Here is a 16,520-nt window from a genome sequence, read left to right on the forward strand (position 1 = left end):
TTGTTTACGTGTTATTATGTGTGTGTGGGCAGTCATCTGTGAGGTGCTGCCCACAGTACTTTCAGTTTGTTTGTTTCTTAAAGTCTTTGTACGTTTGCCGGTTCCCGCCTCCTTCCTTCCTTCCCATACAAACGAACTGCTTTACAATCAGTATTAGTAATATTATTAATGAATTAGTAAAGATGACTGTATATTTATACAGACAACAGAAGTCATGTCTGAAAAGGTTTTATTAAACTTCCATTCCAAACCTTTTTAAGTTTTGTTATAAAACACATGACAGGTTTCATGGTTGACTACTATATATACACTCACCTAAAGGATTATTAGGAGCACCTGTTCAATTTCTCATTAATGCAATTATCTAATCAACCAATCACATGGCAGTTGCTTTAATGCATTTAGGGGTGTGGTCCTGGTCAAGACAATCTCCTGAACTCCAAACTGAATGTCAGAACGGGAATTTAAGCAATTTTGAGCGTGGCATGGTTGTTGGTGCCAGGCGGGCCGGTCTGAGTATTTCACAATCCGCTCAGTTACTGGGATTTTCACGCACAACCATTTACAGGGTTTACAAAGAATGGTGTGAAAAGGGAAAAACATCCAGTATGCGGCAGTCCTGTGGGCAAAAAGGCAGTGTTGATGCTTGAGGTCAGAGGAGAATGGGCCGACTGATTCAAGCTCATAGAAGAGCAACTTTGACTGAAATAATCATTCGTTACAACCGAGGTATGCAGCAAAGCATTTGTGAAGCCACAACACACACAACTTTAAGCCGGATGGGCTACAACAGCAGAAGACCTACAAAAGAGGCTAAAATTTTAAATTTATATATATATATTGCATCAGAACCACATAAAAAATGTGATAAATCATATAAATAGCATAAATAAATACCATAATTTGGCATGTTTCACTGCATCATCACAAATAAAACACACAATTACCCAAAATGCTTACAAAATATTTTAATAATATTTGAATAAAGATTGTCAATTCTCAAAAATGTTCATTGTATTACCTCAAATTTTTAATTTCAATGAACTCAAAATTTTAAGGCAACCAGGTAACTTATTACCTTTTACAGTGTGTATATATATATATAAAGCATGAATTTATTTGTCTGTAGCTAAGTGCTTAAACATATTTAAAACATGTATTATAAATCACAAACAAAATGCAAGCTATACAGTGTGAATCTTGCTTGACAAACATGAGCTTATACAGTATGTGCATTATGAAGTCATGTGTACTTAAATTACTTAGAGTGTTTGTGAAGGGAACTTTATCCAGTTAATAGGAACCATAAGCATATTGACTGGCTAGAGTTCCTGATTTTAAATTATTTTTTATTTGTCATTGTGTAGTGGACAATTTCACTTCTTATACAGTATATTTTACTGTAACCTACTGACACACTTGGGAACTGCAGTTTTAGACTATAAGTGTGTCATGTCTTTTTAAACCAGTTTTTGTATCATTTACACATATGTTAGTGTCACTGTGCATCTCTTGCACAGAAATACACAGCTGTGTCATCTTTTGTCAGTCTAGACAGTTTCAGATACATCATGCTTTTTGAATCATCTCTGGTGATTTCAAGTCTTTCCTTCAAGGATTCTGCCTTATGTCCACTTCCCGAACTGTAGCCCAGTCCCATCCAAACAAGTGGTTTTCCAGCTTGTTGTCTGATCCAGTGCATGGCACAACAGTCAAAGCTGAACCCTGATCCTCTACAGGACAGAGTCAGAGTTTCTCCAGGCTTTTTCAGAACTGTGCTTTCAATGGACTCCATTTTTTGACATTGCATGTCTGTAAGGGAACGTAGCAGAGTTTTTTTTTTTTTCCTGGAATACATACATACATACATACATACATACGTACATAAATACATACATACATACACACCTATACACACACACACACACACACACACACACACACACACACACACACACACACACACACACACACACATTTTAAAATCCTTCAGGAACTCACAGTTCAGGTTGAACAAAATTAGTATTAAGGGTATATTCTTCATCTTGTGAGTGTTGATGAGACTTTACTGCATCACTCGATTCAGCAGCATTTAAATACTGTATCATGGATTTTGAATTTGCATAATGAGGAAATAATGGAAGATCACTGAGATAACCATTAGCTTTGTTACCAAGATGATAACCAGAATCCAAAATGGGAAGGACATAACATTGATTACATTTCTAACTTTCATTATTTGAATGGTATGAAATGTTTGTATCTATATATTTTGTTTCTGAAATGAAATTTGGTGAAAGTTTTTTAAGGACCATACAAAATCATCATGATGTTGACAGAATGTCGGAGAGTGTTTAAAAGAGAATTAGTCATTTTACTGTTGACTTCACTTGTAACTTTATTTATAATTTTGTCATCATTTACTCACCCTCATGCAATACAGCTGTATGACTGACATTCTTCATGGAAAACAAAAAAAGACCATATTGTAGCTTTGTCAGTGATTTATTATACTTCATTTTTTAATATACACTCAGAATGTTACAACTTTTTTGTCTATAATAAAAGTTAATAAATTCAAAACAAAAATGTGACCTGTGCAACAGTGACCTGAATTAACAAATATATATTTTTTAATATCTTTTAAAGAACCATAAAAATGTTTATCATGCTGTAGAACGCCTGAGAAGGTGTTTAAAAGAAAATTAGTCACTTTCTTGTTGACTTGTAGGATTCTACTGAACTCTACTGACACAAATGATAACTGCAGTTTTACACTGTACATGTGTGCAGTTTTAGTATTTGCAAACAGATTCATGACACTGTGCTTGTTTTGGACAGAAATACATTCTGTCATCTTCTGTCAATCCGGACAGTTTCAGATACACCATGTTTTTTTAACTGTCTCTAGTCATTTCTATTTTTCCCTCATAACTTTTGGCATAGGCATGTCCTTGTCCACTACCCCAGACACGGCCCATCCAAATCAGAGCTTTCCCAGGTTGCTATATGACCCAGTGCATTTTGTAGCTTCTGAAAGTAAATCCTGATTCTCTACAGGAAAGACTCAGAGTTTCCCCAGGCTTTAACACTGATCCAGAAGACATGGACTTCCTATTCTGACCTTTTACTCCTATTGAGTAATAGAAAATAAAATGGAAATAAAAACACAACAATTTCTACTGTACAATTTGAGATGGTATAAGGGTTGACATTATGACACACACTTGAAAAGGCCAGTAAAAGCAGAAGGTAAAGCAGGTTGTTGGACATGTTTTAATGAATCAATGAAGTACCCTCATATGATGTCAGTGGAGGATGACTGATTATATCCATGTCAATTTTAGGGTAGGGGCGTGACGCAGATTTAAAAAAAAAAAAAAAAAAAAAAAGATAAATGGCTGTTTCAAAATATTTAGACTACATTTTGTTGAATTTTATGAATTGTAATTATTGGGAGTATCAAAATATCTGTTGGAGCTGCTGACGTGTATAGATTTGTAACATACATTCTAAATACTTTTATAAATAAGGATTTCACATGGCATCATTTTATACAGCTTTTCAATTCTTAAATTCAAAAAGCTGCTAATTCTTTTTTGCCTACTTAAATCTCCAAAAGTGGAAGCCATTTGTTTAACACAACAGCCATTTAGGGACTGACATGTTGTCATTGTGTGATGCATTTAGAATTAGAATAGGAAATAAAGAAACAGAAACATATTTGGCCTTTGGTGATAAAGCAGCTTCTTCCATCCCATCATTCAAAAGTAAGAATGAGTTACAATATATATTTAGAAATTTGATTAAATTGAGATTAAATTGAAATTTAACCTGATAAAGAAGGCATATAATTTCATCAAAATAATACTGACACAACCATATGATAATGCAAAAAGAAATAAACAAATTCAGCCCACTCGAAGTAGTCAAAGTGAAAATTCCCTGGGGCAAGTCCTGACACCATGTCTACCCAAGAGAATACATGGCCAAAGCTTATTACAGCTCACTGAAACTGCCTTAAAACTAGTGAACCTTTCAAGCGTAAAACCAAACTGTTTTGTTAATCAAAACATTAACAGCTGTGCCATGCACCTGTGTGTTAGCTTTTTTTTTACATTGTATTTTGTTTTTAATTATAATATTTACATATTTTCATGAATTCTAAAAGAATGTACATTAAAATGTATCTGTAACAAAACCATTAAAATCATAAAAATAGTATATTAAATATAAACATTAAATAATATTAATAAAACAATAACAAAAACATAAGTACAAGATGCAACAAATGTAATATACCAATAATTTCTAGTATAGTAGGGATTGAACTATCCACAATAAACTGGTCAAGCAGTTTTATAATATTGATTTTATATTTATATAAAATATAAGCCTTACATCATCAAGATTATATATATATATATATATATATATATATATATATATATATATATATATATATATATATATATATATATATATATATATATATATATATTATCTTGATGATGTAAGGCTTGGATGCAGACTTGGATGCAGCTGCTCAGCCATGGAAACGCATTCCATGAAGTTCTCTAAGCACTGTTCTTGAGCTAATCTAAAGGCCACACAAAGTTTGGAGGTCTGAATTGACTGCAGAAAGTTGGTGACTTCTGTGCTCTGTGCACCTCAGCATGCATTGACCCCGCTCTCTGTCACTCTGCTTGAGCTACTGCTACTGCGCAAATCTGATATTCATGATTCAGTTATAAATAGTATTTTTACGTTTGTCAAGGGCATTTGATCATTGATATAAAAAAAACACATTAATTCATTATCAGTTGCTTTGCTTTCAGATAATGGTATCACAAAAACATATTTCTTAAATTCTTAAAATCATTTTCCTATCACATATTTATTTGTTCCATTGTCCCTTATTAAAGGTGCACTATGTAGTGTTTTTGCAGTAAAATATCCAAAAGACACCAGGCCATTGTTATTCAGTTAAGTGCTTACAATATCCCAAATGTTTTCAACTATTTGTAAATTGTGAGAAAATTACTATTTTAACCAATGAAAATAAATCATAAATTCCAGCATTGCGTTTCAGGGAGTCGCTTGTCAATTGCGTCATATCTGGTTTTATTTGGCAGAAGCGCTTTTTTCTCAGCAGTGTGAACATGTTACAGCAGCCATCGAGCGAACGCACAGAGTAACGTCATAACATCATTTTAAACACACTTAAATGTATCTAATATGATTAAAAAGAGCTGCATCCCCTCATACCAATGACCGGAAACCGGAAATGGTGCGGGCGCCCGGCGACTGTGTTCCGTCCCGTCATAATAAAAGTCCCATTTCTCGCAAGGCGGGTGTTTGTGTAACAATCGCTCCAGCAGCCGTGCTCAGCTCCTCAACACTCGGCCCTGTTCTGCTTTACACTACAGTAACGTTAATAACCGCATTCATGAACGTGATTTCTGCCCGAGTCCTATTTTCCACCGGCTGTGAGGTGAAGACCACGTCCCAAGATGCTGCGCTCAAACTTGGCGTCATCATACTACGCCTTTGTTTTGAATAGGCGACCATTAGTGGACGGAACGGCAATTGGCGAACTGGCGAACGGCAGTCTTTCGAATCAGCTTTGACCGCGACTCTGGAAGACTTGGACTCTGAGAAAAGAACAAAGAACAGCACTTAAGTCATTCGTAAAAAAACATGATGTTTTCGGAGTTTTGCCGACCGGATACAGCGAATGTTTAATCTATCAACGAGCTCCGCTTCACGTTGCTCTGGTTAGTTGTAGCGCTATCCTATTGTGTTTAGGCAGTGCAGAGGGAGTTTAAAAGACAACCGTTAATCACACCCCTCGGATTGAGCCCTGTCAATGGTGAGTTTCCAGACCAAACATCTTGATGTGAGTCTGGCTTGTCAGGCTAGCTTCTAGTTGCTCAACTGTCTTATGTCTTCTTTGTCACATCTTCCTCTTTATGATGCGCCAAATGTTTTCTATGGGTGAAAGACTGGACTGCAGGCTGGCCATTTCAGTACCTGGATCCTTCTTCTATGCAGCCATGATGTTGTAATTGATGTAGTATGTGGCCTGGCATTGTCATGTTGGAAAATATTTATCTGAAAGAGATGATGTCTGGATGGGAGCATATGTTGTTCTAGAACTTGAATATACCTTTCAGCATTGATGGGCCTTTCCAGATGCGCAAGCTGTCCATGCCACACGTACTCATGCAACATAAGAGATGCAGGCTTCTGAATTGAGCACTGATAAAAACTTGGGTTGTCCTTGTCCTCTTTAGTTCGGATGACATGGCGTCCCAGTTTTCCAAAAAGAACTACAATTTTTGATTTGTCTGAGCACAGAACAGTTTTCCACAGTCCATTTTAAATGAGCCTTGGCCCAGAGAAAACACCTGCACTTCTGGAGCATGTTTAGATATGGCTTCTTTTTTGACCTATAGAGTTTTAGCCATGCAACAGCGAATGGCATAGTTTATTGTGTTCACCAACAATGTTTTCTGGAAATATTCCTGAGCCCATGTTATGATTTCCATTACAGTAGCATTCCTGTAGGCCTATGTGATGCAGTGCTGTCTAAGGGCCCGAAGATCACAGGGATCCAATATGGTTTTCCGGCCTAGACACTTACGCAGAGAGATTGGTCCAGATTCTCTGAAACTTTGAATGATATTATGCACTGTAGATGATGATAAATTCAAACTTTTTTTCTGAGAAACTCCTTTCTGATATTGCTCCACAATTTTTTTGCCACAACAATGAGGGAATTAGTGATCCTCTGCCCATCGTGACTTCTGAGAGACACTGCCACTCTGAGAGGCTCTTTTTATACCCAATCATGTTGCCAATAGACCTTTTTCACACTTCCGCCTTTTTAACCGGAAGTTAGTTAAGGACGTGGAAAGACACTTCCTGTTACTGTAGTAGTAGCTAGCGGGAAATGCAAAAATGGGTGAGTCAAAAAACAGGAGTTTTTTTTGTGTCCCGGGTTGTTCGTGTTGTACCCAAAAACAACCATACTGGTCTTTTCACTCATTTCCGTCTGATCAAGCAACAAGAAATTTGTGGATTCATGCTGTTAGAAGAGAAGAAGTGCCGAATTTCTCTGTGAGAAAAGGCAGCACTTACGTCTGTAGCAGACACTTTGCCAAGGAGGATTTACTCCGGTGGAACAACCATCAGTCGCCTTAAAAGTGGTGTTGTCACAAGCCTTTTCCCTTGAAACAATTTTACAGTACCACTCAAAAGGGAGTCTGTATTTTGAAAGGGTGAACAAACGTCAGCTTGTCCCCTCCCAGGTGGATGACAACGGTACAGCTGCTAAAATGGATCATGATTATGTGACACACCCACTCGCAGGTAAGGTTTAAATAACGTCTAAACATTACAGTTGTGTTATAAATATAAAATGTACACATCATTTGCAAGTTTTCTTGCCATATTGACGCTTTTTATTGTTAGTCTTTGCAAAACAACATATTTTAAGTGGTTTAAATTGTGATATCAGCATCCTCTAATGGTATTTATGGTGTCTGCGAAATTTGTAGCCTTTGTCCAGTTTATTGGTCTTGGTGGAGGAATTTGCGTCAAAAAAGGCTCAGAGAAAACACTCTGCCGGTATACATTTTGCCGAGTATAAGCGCGAAGCGGAAGAACACCTATACGCGTCAGTGACGTATTTCCGTTTTTTGTGAAAAAGGTCTATCGACCTAATTAGTTGCAAATTGGTCCTCCAGCTGTTCCTTATTTAACTTTTCCAGGCTCTTATTGCTACCTTTCCCAACATTTTTAGAATGTGTAGCGCGCATGAAAGACAAAATGAGGCAATATTTAGCATGACATTTCAAAATGTCTCACTTTCAACATTTGATATGTTATCTATATTCTATTGTGAATAAAATTTAAGTTTATGAGATTTTAAAATTATTGCATTTCTTTTTTTTCAATTTGTACAGTGTCCCAACTTTTTAGGAATCAGGTTTGTAAGAAAGTTGACTCAGAAAAGAAGCCAATTAATGCACCTGATCTACAAATGCTCATCCTACTTGTTGCATGCACACATTTGTATTCACAAATAAGTCTCTATTTGAACAAAATGCTGCACATTAATTTGGTACATCAGGCCCTTAATGAGCCAAACATATAGTTAATTTGGAAACATTTAGTATTATGTCCAGTAAGGCAAGGCAAGGCAAGTTTATTTATATAGCACATTTCATACACAATGGAAATTCAAAGTGCTTTACATAGAAAGGAATTAAAATAGGGATAAAATATGCATAAGAAAAAGAATACAATGTAAAGAGAATTAAAAATAATAAAATGATGATAACCAAAGAAAAGAACAGGTAAACTAAAACAGTTATAAAAAGAATTTAAAAAATGATGCATAGATAAGGTGCAATCAGTCGGACATACAGTGCTCAGAGCTCATTCAGTAAATGCACAGCTGAACAGATGTGTTTTGAGTCTGGATTTGAATGTGGCTACTGTTGGAGCACATCTGATCTGTTCAGGAAGCTGGTTCCAACTACGGCTGGCATAATAGCTAAAGGCAGACTCTCCTTGCTTTGAGTGAACTCTTGGTATTTCTAACTGATTTGATCCTGCTGATCTGAGTGATCTGTTGGGTTTGTATTTAATCAGCACATCTGCAATGTATTGAGGTCCTAGCTCATTGAGAGATTTATAAACAAGTAGTAGTACTTTACAGTAGGTGCTGTCTGCCCACTCAAGTCTATGGCAAGTACGGCATTAGCTACGCAGGTTGCGTTATGAGGAAATTGACAGAATCTCTGTCAAGTGTGGACTGTTAGGGCTTGGGCCCACCTGAGAATTGAGCCTGTTTTGATTCCTGGGTAATCATGATTAGTTGGTGTGTGTCAATAACTAATTGAATTAAGAATTTCACTGACACAAGCTTAACGACATTGGCTTGTGAATATTTGGTTACATTTGCAACATTTATCAAGTTCATGGACAATTGTGCATGCATTTGTTTATTACAGGATGAAAGTAGTCATAAAATTGAGCAGGGTATTCATATTTAATTGAATAATTGTGACAGATTTTTTTTTTTTATGTGAATGTTGAGTGATGTGAGTTTGTCCAATTTTATGTTTCATGTTATCCATTTTATGTTCATTGGCAAAATCAGTAGCATCTGTAAAAAATTTAACAACCTTATTTTATTGCCTAAATTTTGGTATTCCATAGTGTTTAGATAATGTTGCTTGTGGGGACTGCCCCTGCCTATAGCTGTTTCACTTCATTAGAATTCAAGATGACTTAAGATGAAGTTTTGTTTTTAACATATGCGTTCAATTTTCAAAAGTATGTTGTTTTTATATGTTGCCGAAGTGGTTTGTGAGCTTTGAGTTGCAATGACTAATTTTAAGTCAAAAACTCATAGAGCTAAGAGGGAACGTTCTCTGAAAGTTCTCTCAAAGTTATCAAAAAAGTTCTTGCAGTAATGTTATTAGAACGTTGTGCCAACGTTCTTTGCTATTGAGTAACGTTCTAAAAATGTTAGCTATAAAACGTTATTCTTACATTGTTAGTGGAACATTTTAAAAACTACATTAAACTACACTACATTAAAAAAGTATGTCTTTAGAAATTAGTCATAACCTACAGCTACACCATGCTATTTTTTATCTCTCTCTCTCTCTCTCTCTCTCTCTCTCTCTCTCTCTCTCTCTCTCTCCTCTCTCTCTCTCTCTCTCTCTCTCTCTCTCTCTCTCTCTCTCTCTATATATATATATATATATATATATATATATATATATATATATAGCCTATATATTACAATCAGAAGAAAAATCTAGTAAACTAATTATGTATTAAATATAGGCTAAACTTAATATAAATATAAAAGTCAATTATAAGAGTGGTTTTACCTTTTTTTAAAGAAATAATAAGATGTCAATAAAAAAACAAGTACTTTAAGGAGAAAACAGGAATATTTTATTTGATCATAGCCTACTCCACACCCTTATAAGAACGTTATTTAACGTTCTTATATTCTGAGAATGTTAATACAACGTTCCACAAACTGAACATTTAAACGTTCCTAGAACATTCAGAAAACGTTTTTATAACTTAATGGGAACGTTAGGGAAACGTTCTCATAACCTAAAATTGTTTAGGTTATAAGAACGGCCTATTGATTAAAGCGTTCATCAAGATACTCCTGTGGTAATGGTTGTGCTGCCGCCTAGTGTTTTCACAATTTCTTATAGGTTTAGTTCCACGTAAACTCCTATTTTATTAGCTATATACTCTCTCCATGTATCCTACCTGATGTATTGAGCACTTTCTCATTTAACTGCATTTTTTTATCGTTTCCACGCGATAACAAAGTCGCGCTACTGTGTGTGTGTGTGTGTGTGTGTGTGTGTGTGTTTGAAGTGTTAACTATGATTATTAAACTTATGGCGAAACAGCAGGTTTTTCGGGCTGCAGTATCTGACTAAGATGCCAAACTCGACAAACTTGAATTTTCTGAATGAAACACAAAAACCCGGAAATAGTCTTCACGTGCTAGTGAAAAACAGGTAGACTACCAGAAAGTGGAGTTATCTTCTGAGAAAGGTTAGTTTGTAAGATTATTTGTATCCTCGCTATGTAAAGTTTGTCACACTTCGACAGTTCGGATGTATACATATTTTGTTGTGCTGTTGAGGCTAGGTTCCGTTTTGTATATCATTGCTCATTGCTTTGTTAATGAGCAAAAAAAAATATACAATAGCCGATGCCGATGTGTAAACCGTTAACGTTACGTTGAGGGACAAATTATGATTAAGCGACATTTGATACCATATGACTTTCATCTCTCCTCTTGTTGTGTTGCGGGATTTTGATCAAAAAACAAGAGCCTTTATTCTGAAGTAGCAAAATAATCATGATCATGATTCTTTTGCTACTCGAGATATAGAAAGCATGTAAAATAAAGTAAACGTGTCTAAAGTAAACTAAATGGGCGAGACTTCGCGGTCCGGAAGTTGTGGAGCGAATTGTCTATAATTCTCATATTATCAGTTCTCTATAGGTTTTCACGTTGCCGTTATTTAATCAATAGTCCAGACAGACGACCACGCACTTGACGTCAACTGTGTTGTTACTTGGTTCCTGTTACTTTTCTCAGCGCTGGTCAGGATGGACTAATCACGGTGGTTTGTGGTTGCTGGGTAATGATTTGTAAACAGCTGTTATTGCATGTTTTCATTTGTGTCAGGAAGTAGGGAAATAACACATTTAAATTATTACAGTTGTAAGTAGAATAAAATACAAATGTGGCTTAATTTGGTTTTCAAAGGCCAATGCATCCATGGAGAAACCCACACGTACATCTCCAAGACATGTTGTGCTTTATCTAGAAAGTCTCTCATTCTAAATATTGTGTACACACAAAATTGTGCCTCCTCTGTAACCCCATTTCCAACACAGGTGTTCTCACTATGGAGAGCCAGAAACAGGTGCTGGAGAGGCTGCGGGGTGCTTTCCGCTCAGGTGTGACCCGTCCAGTCCAGTTTCGTTTGACTCAACTGGAGGCCATGATGTCACTGTTTGAAGACAATGAAACACAGATTTTGGAGGCAATGCATAAAGACCTTGCTAAGGTAATGTCGTCAACTGGTTCAAATGCAAGTACTTGTAAATTTGACACACAAGTGATGCTTTAATCTTCTCTGTCCTGCAGCCCAAGTTTGAGGCAGTGTTGTCAGAGATTGAGATAGTGGTGAATGACATTTGCTACACCATCAGCAACCTGCAATCCTGGATGCAGCACTCTTATGTTGGCACAAACTTGGTGAGATAATAATACAATTTCATTACACCGTAAATGTTGAGCTCCAAAAAATATAGTTAAGAGGAAACCTTCTAAAAGTCAACGCAGATGTGAGGATGATCTCTGAAAATACTTAAACCTGTTTCCTTCCCTCATTTAATTATTTCAGGCAACAAAGCTGGATGACTGTTTTGTTCGCAGGGAGCCATTAGGTGTCGTTTTGATCATTGGAGCGTGGAATTATCCTCTTCAGCTAATTTTGTCACCTTTGATTGGTGCAATCGCTGCAGGTAACATTTATATTTTTTCTGTTATATGGCCATTATATACAGAGGCGTCATGCATCTAGTTCTTTTTGAGGCTGCACTAGTCACAGTTCTTCTAAAACTGTGAGTCATGATAGTCTAGTGGTGTAATTTAAAAAACTAAGCTAAACTAAACTAAAACTAAACAAAACAAATGCATTGGGTTAGGGTTAAAATCAGATTATAATATAAATTTGATAATAAACTGCCAGTCATCGTATAGCAATTTAATGTATGGAAACCAGCGAGACCCAATTATATCTGCCACTTTTGAATTATGTACCGAAACGAGAACATAGCTCTTTAAAGGTTTAGTTCACCAAAAAAATTAAATTATTTAATTAATTACTCACCCTCATGTGGTTGGACACCCGTAAGACCTTCGTTCATCTTTGGAACACAAATTATATTTTTGTTGAAAGCTGAACGCTTCAGATAGTCCTCCATTGACATTCAGTCCATTCCCACTCACCAAACCCATAAAAGGCACTAAAAACGTTGTTAAAAAGTCCATCTCACTACAGTGGTTGTACAATAATTTTACAATGTGACGAAAATAGTTATTGTGCGCACAAAAATCAAAATAACGACTTTATCACCAAGTTATTGACGTGAACTCAATGCATACGCGAGAATATGACGCAGATCCGCTGTTCGATACATGACCGAGAAACAAAGAGGAGTGCCGCTATCGCGTGAGTTCACGTCTGAGACCTACACGGAAAACAATAACTTGGCGGATAAAGTCATTCGATTTTTTTGCGCACAAAAACTATTCTTGTCGCTTCTTAAAATTATTGTACAACCACTGTAGTGAGATGGACTTTGTATCGATGTGTTTAGTGGCTTTTATGGGTCTTGTGAGTGGGAATGTACTGAACGCCAATGGAGGTCTATCTGAAGCCTTTCTCAGCCATCAGCTTTCAACAAAAATATCTTCATTTGTGTTCCAAAGATGAATGAAGGTGTTATGGGTGTCCAACGACATGAGGGTGAGTAATTAATGAAATCATTTTCATTTTTGGGTGAACTAACCCTTTAATACCTTTGCTGTCACTTATAAAAACAAATACCTTTTAACCATCAACAATGGACACAATGCAAGGCTAACTACACCTTATCTCTGTGTTTGGAAGCTGATTGTGATTCCCTAACAGGTTTCATTTTCACAAAAGGCTGACATTGAAATTGGTATATAATACAAATATAATTAAATGTCGACAAATTTATATTTTTCCAAAAATGTTGAACTAATTCTCCCTAACCACCCATAAGTAAACCCCCACCATTCTGCATGAATCACACAAGCAAAATTACATATTTTGGCTTAGAAAATTGTGAAATTCACCAAAAAATTATGACTTTGGGGCATATTTTTTTTAACCTTCAATTATTGTGAAGCTCAATTATCAAATTGAGAAAAAACAATACTTTTTTTTGTATTTTGGAAGTTGAATTAATGTGGGCATGAAAAAGAAGTTGCAATAGTCTTTTCTTCCTTATTGTGATGTATATTGTAAAATGGTATGTTGTAAAAATTATTGTAAAAAAATCTTGAACAAGAAAAAATTAAAGGAATTAAATATGGTTGTTGTTGGACAGGTTGTAAACACGTTATGCCACTCCAAGAAAAGTTATGCCATTACGAGCGGGAGGGACAGTTATTTTGAAAGGGCTCATGAATTAATAATGATGTGCACGGATTAATCTTTTTTTAATAAATACTGAAATATTTCATAAAAAACAAGAATTGTCCATTTTGATTCAATGGTGACTAAAAATCCATGAACACAAAAACCTAGGGAGGCACAATGCCTTAAATCACATATGCAATATGTTTACCTTGGCCATATGTTTTTATTAGGTAACTGTGCTATTCTGAAGCCATCAGAAATAAGTCAAGCAACCGAAAAACTTCTTGCTGAACTCATTCCAAAGTACCTGTCCCAGGTAATCTTTTGGAAAGGCCCACTTCTCTCATTGTGCTAGAGTGTTCATGATAAGATCTGTAATGTGTGCCGTGTGTTTTCTCCTGTAGGATTGTTATGCAGTCATTTGTGGTGGAGCAGAAGAGACCAAGACATTGCTGGAGAATAGATTTGATCATATCTTCTACACAGGTTACAGTTTTCATTTTTATCTATGACAGATTCAAGAGACAGATTCATCTTTCCATATTTATTTGCCTCAACATCTCATGTCTTCTCTTATACAGGCTCACAGTCAGTGGCTCGTTGCATCCTGCAGGCCGCAGTGGTGCACCTCACCCCAGTTACTCTGGAGCTGGGTGGCAAGTGCCCTTGTTTAATATATGGCCGGCTAGACATGAAAAATGCTGCTAAGAGGCTGGTGTGGGCCAAGTTTTTCAATGCTGGACAGAGCTGTGTGGCTCCAGACTATGTTTTATGCACTGCTGAGACGAGAGAAATGCTGTTACCTTTTATCAAAGAGGCTCTTGAGAGCTTTTACGGATCTGAGCCCCAGAAAAGCCCAGACATGGGACGTATTGTGACAGACAGGCACTGGACCCGACTGGTTGAGCTGCTAAAAAAGTCTGAGGGAAAGGTAGTGATTGGAGGAGAGAGTGTCAAAGAGATCAAGTACATTGGTAAGAATTATATAGGCACTAACAAAACTGCTGCCTGGTTGAGCTTTTTTGTTGTTGTTTTTTTACTTTCCCAACACTTTTAAACCGTATACAAATTCAGTACATTGTGTCATACTAATACACTTCTCTTACTATTGCTGCAGTATGTTGTGAATCTTTTTCTCAGATGACCTACTGAATTTCCTAAAATGTGCAGTATACTTTTACATAAAAAGTAGCTAAGCTAGTATTACATTCTGAATTCTCTTTTGCTTTTCCGTGGACTATCTCAGCCCCTACTGTGGTCGTGGATGTAAAGGAGTCAGATGCTTTAATGCAGGAGGAGATTTTTGGCCCCATTCTCCCCATTCTAACCATCAAATCTCTTGATGAAGCAATCCGTTTTGTCAACGAGAGGGAAAAGCCCCTGGCAATTTATGCCTTCTCTGATGAGTCTCAAGTAAGTAAGAAGGAAAGAACAAAAGTCATTGACTTGAATAAGACCGTAAAGTGTTAAGGGATGCATATCTATTTGTTAAGGTTGTAACTACAGTTCTGGAGGGGACAAGCAGCGGAGGCTTCTGTTCCAATGATGGAATAGCTCACATGACACTTCCTGGTTTACCCTTTGGCGGAGTGGGTGAGTCTGAATCTGAGTCTGCATTTCTTTAATGTAACAACAGCAATGCATTTCTTTGGGTGAGTGAAGGCGAAATCTGACTTTTTATTTGTGTTTGGACCAGGTGCCAGTGGGATGGGCAACTACCATGGTCGCTGGAGCTTTGAGACATTCAGTCACAAGCGTGGCTGCATGCTGAGGGGCTGGGGGCTGGAGCGCGTCAATGTGCTACGCTACCCCCCCTATACTGAAAGCAATCTCAGTTGGCTGCGCTGGGCCACCACTGCCAAGAAGAAGGGGTGGGCAGGATGCTCTATTATGTGAGGGCTGTTGTGTGTCTGATTCTGGCAGATTGCAGCCAGGGAACCAAAAACATATGCCTTTGATTTTACCAGTGTTTGGCTGCAGTGAGTTTGGCCTGCAACACAAACCTTATCTTTAAGTTTACAATGGTGATGTTATCCAAAACGCCACCAGAGGTCAGCATTGAGATAAGCTGCTTCTTCGGGATGCTTCTGTGGTGAGAAAGAGGCCATTTACTTGACAATAATTCGCTCATTTTAACTTCCATTGTTCAAATACACTAATCAATTTTATGCATTTATTCATATCTGTAGATTTTTAAATAATCCTGTCTATGGAAATGTAATTAAATGGATCATTCATTTGTAATTAAATACTACAGTAAAAAAAAAAGGGGGGGGGGGGGGGGGGCATGGATAGCATTATGTTTAGATACTTAATGAGGTTATTTAGTATCTTATACTACTACATATTTTGCTATATTGCTCATAATAGTTTAAGGGTTTCTATTGGTGAATGTATAGGAGCATTTCTAGTTTATGAGTGGTATACTTTTCATCTGTAAGGTTGAGTACAAAAATAAAGTCTGACAAACGTTTACCTTCAGGAAACATGATACAATTTATACTTGTGTAATTGCATTTATTCATATTTCTTGGTTTTGTATTCTAGAATTAGTTTTATGTTGCAACCATGAATTCATAAAAGTTACATCACACACATTTCATTGATGTGTTTTTTAAAATTGGGAGTCGTCTGTAAGATTTTTTGGGTTTTTGAAATTAGGTTGTCTCATTCTTATCAAGACTGCATTCATTTGATAAAAAATTCAGATATAATGAACTTTCAGCTTCATTACACCAGTCTTCAGTTGCCCATGATCCTTCAGAAATAAGTCTA

The 16,520-nt window shown here is 36.6% G+C and overlaps 1 protein-coding gene across 1 annotated transcript; it reads left to right on the plus strand.

Annotated features, from left to right (window-relative positions):
- The first annotated feature begins 10,397 nt into the window (after positions 1–10,397).
- On the plus strand, positions 10,398–16,004 carry LOC137053482 (aldehyde dehydrogenase family 3 member B1-like). The gene is made up of 10 exons (XM_067428956.1): positions 10,398–10,608; positions 11,464–11,636; positions 11,717–11,827; positions 11,976–12,096; positions 13,976–14,061; positions 14,150–14,231; positions 14,327–14,719; positions 14,992–15,158; positions 15,239–15,338; positions 15,442–16,004. The coding sequence occupies exons 2-10, from the start codon at positions 11,475–11,477 to the stop codon at positions 15,639–15,641; spliced, it is 1,422 nt and encodes a 473-aa protein (XP_067285057.1). The 5' UTR covers positions 10,398–10,608; positions 11,464–11,474; the 3' UTR covers positions 15,642–16,004.
- Positions 16,005–16,520: the final 516 nt, after the last annotated feature.

The sequence above is a fragment of the Pseudorasbora parva genome, chromosome 2 (genome assembly GCF_024679245.1).
Source record: "Pseudorasbora parva isolate DD20220531a chromosome 2, ASM2467924v1, whole genome shotgun sequence".
In the NCBI taxonomy this organism is placed as follows: Eukaryota; Metazoa; Chordata; class Actinopteri; order Cypriniformes; family Gobionidae; genus Pseudorasbora; species Pseudorasbora parva.

Coding starts and splice junctions, on each gene's coding strand:
- LOC137053482 (XM_067428956.1), top strand. CDS start 11,475: ATGGAGAGCCAGAAACAGGTGCTGGAGAGGCTGCGGGGTGCTTTCCGC. Junction 11,637..11,716: donor TGCATAAAGACCTTGCTAAG/GTAATGTCGTCA, acceptor TCTGTCCTGCAG/CCCAAGTTTGAGGCAGTGTT. Junction 12,097..13,975: donor GATTGGTGCAATCGCTGCAG/GTAACATTTATA, acceptor TGTTTTTATTAG/GTAACTGTGCTATTCTGAAG.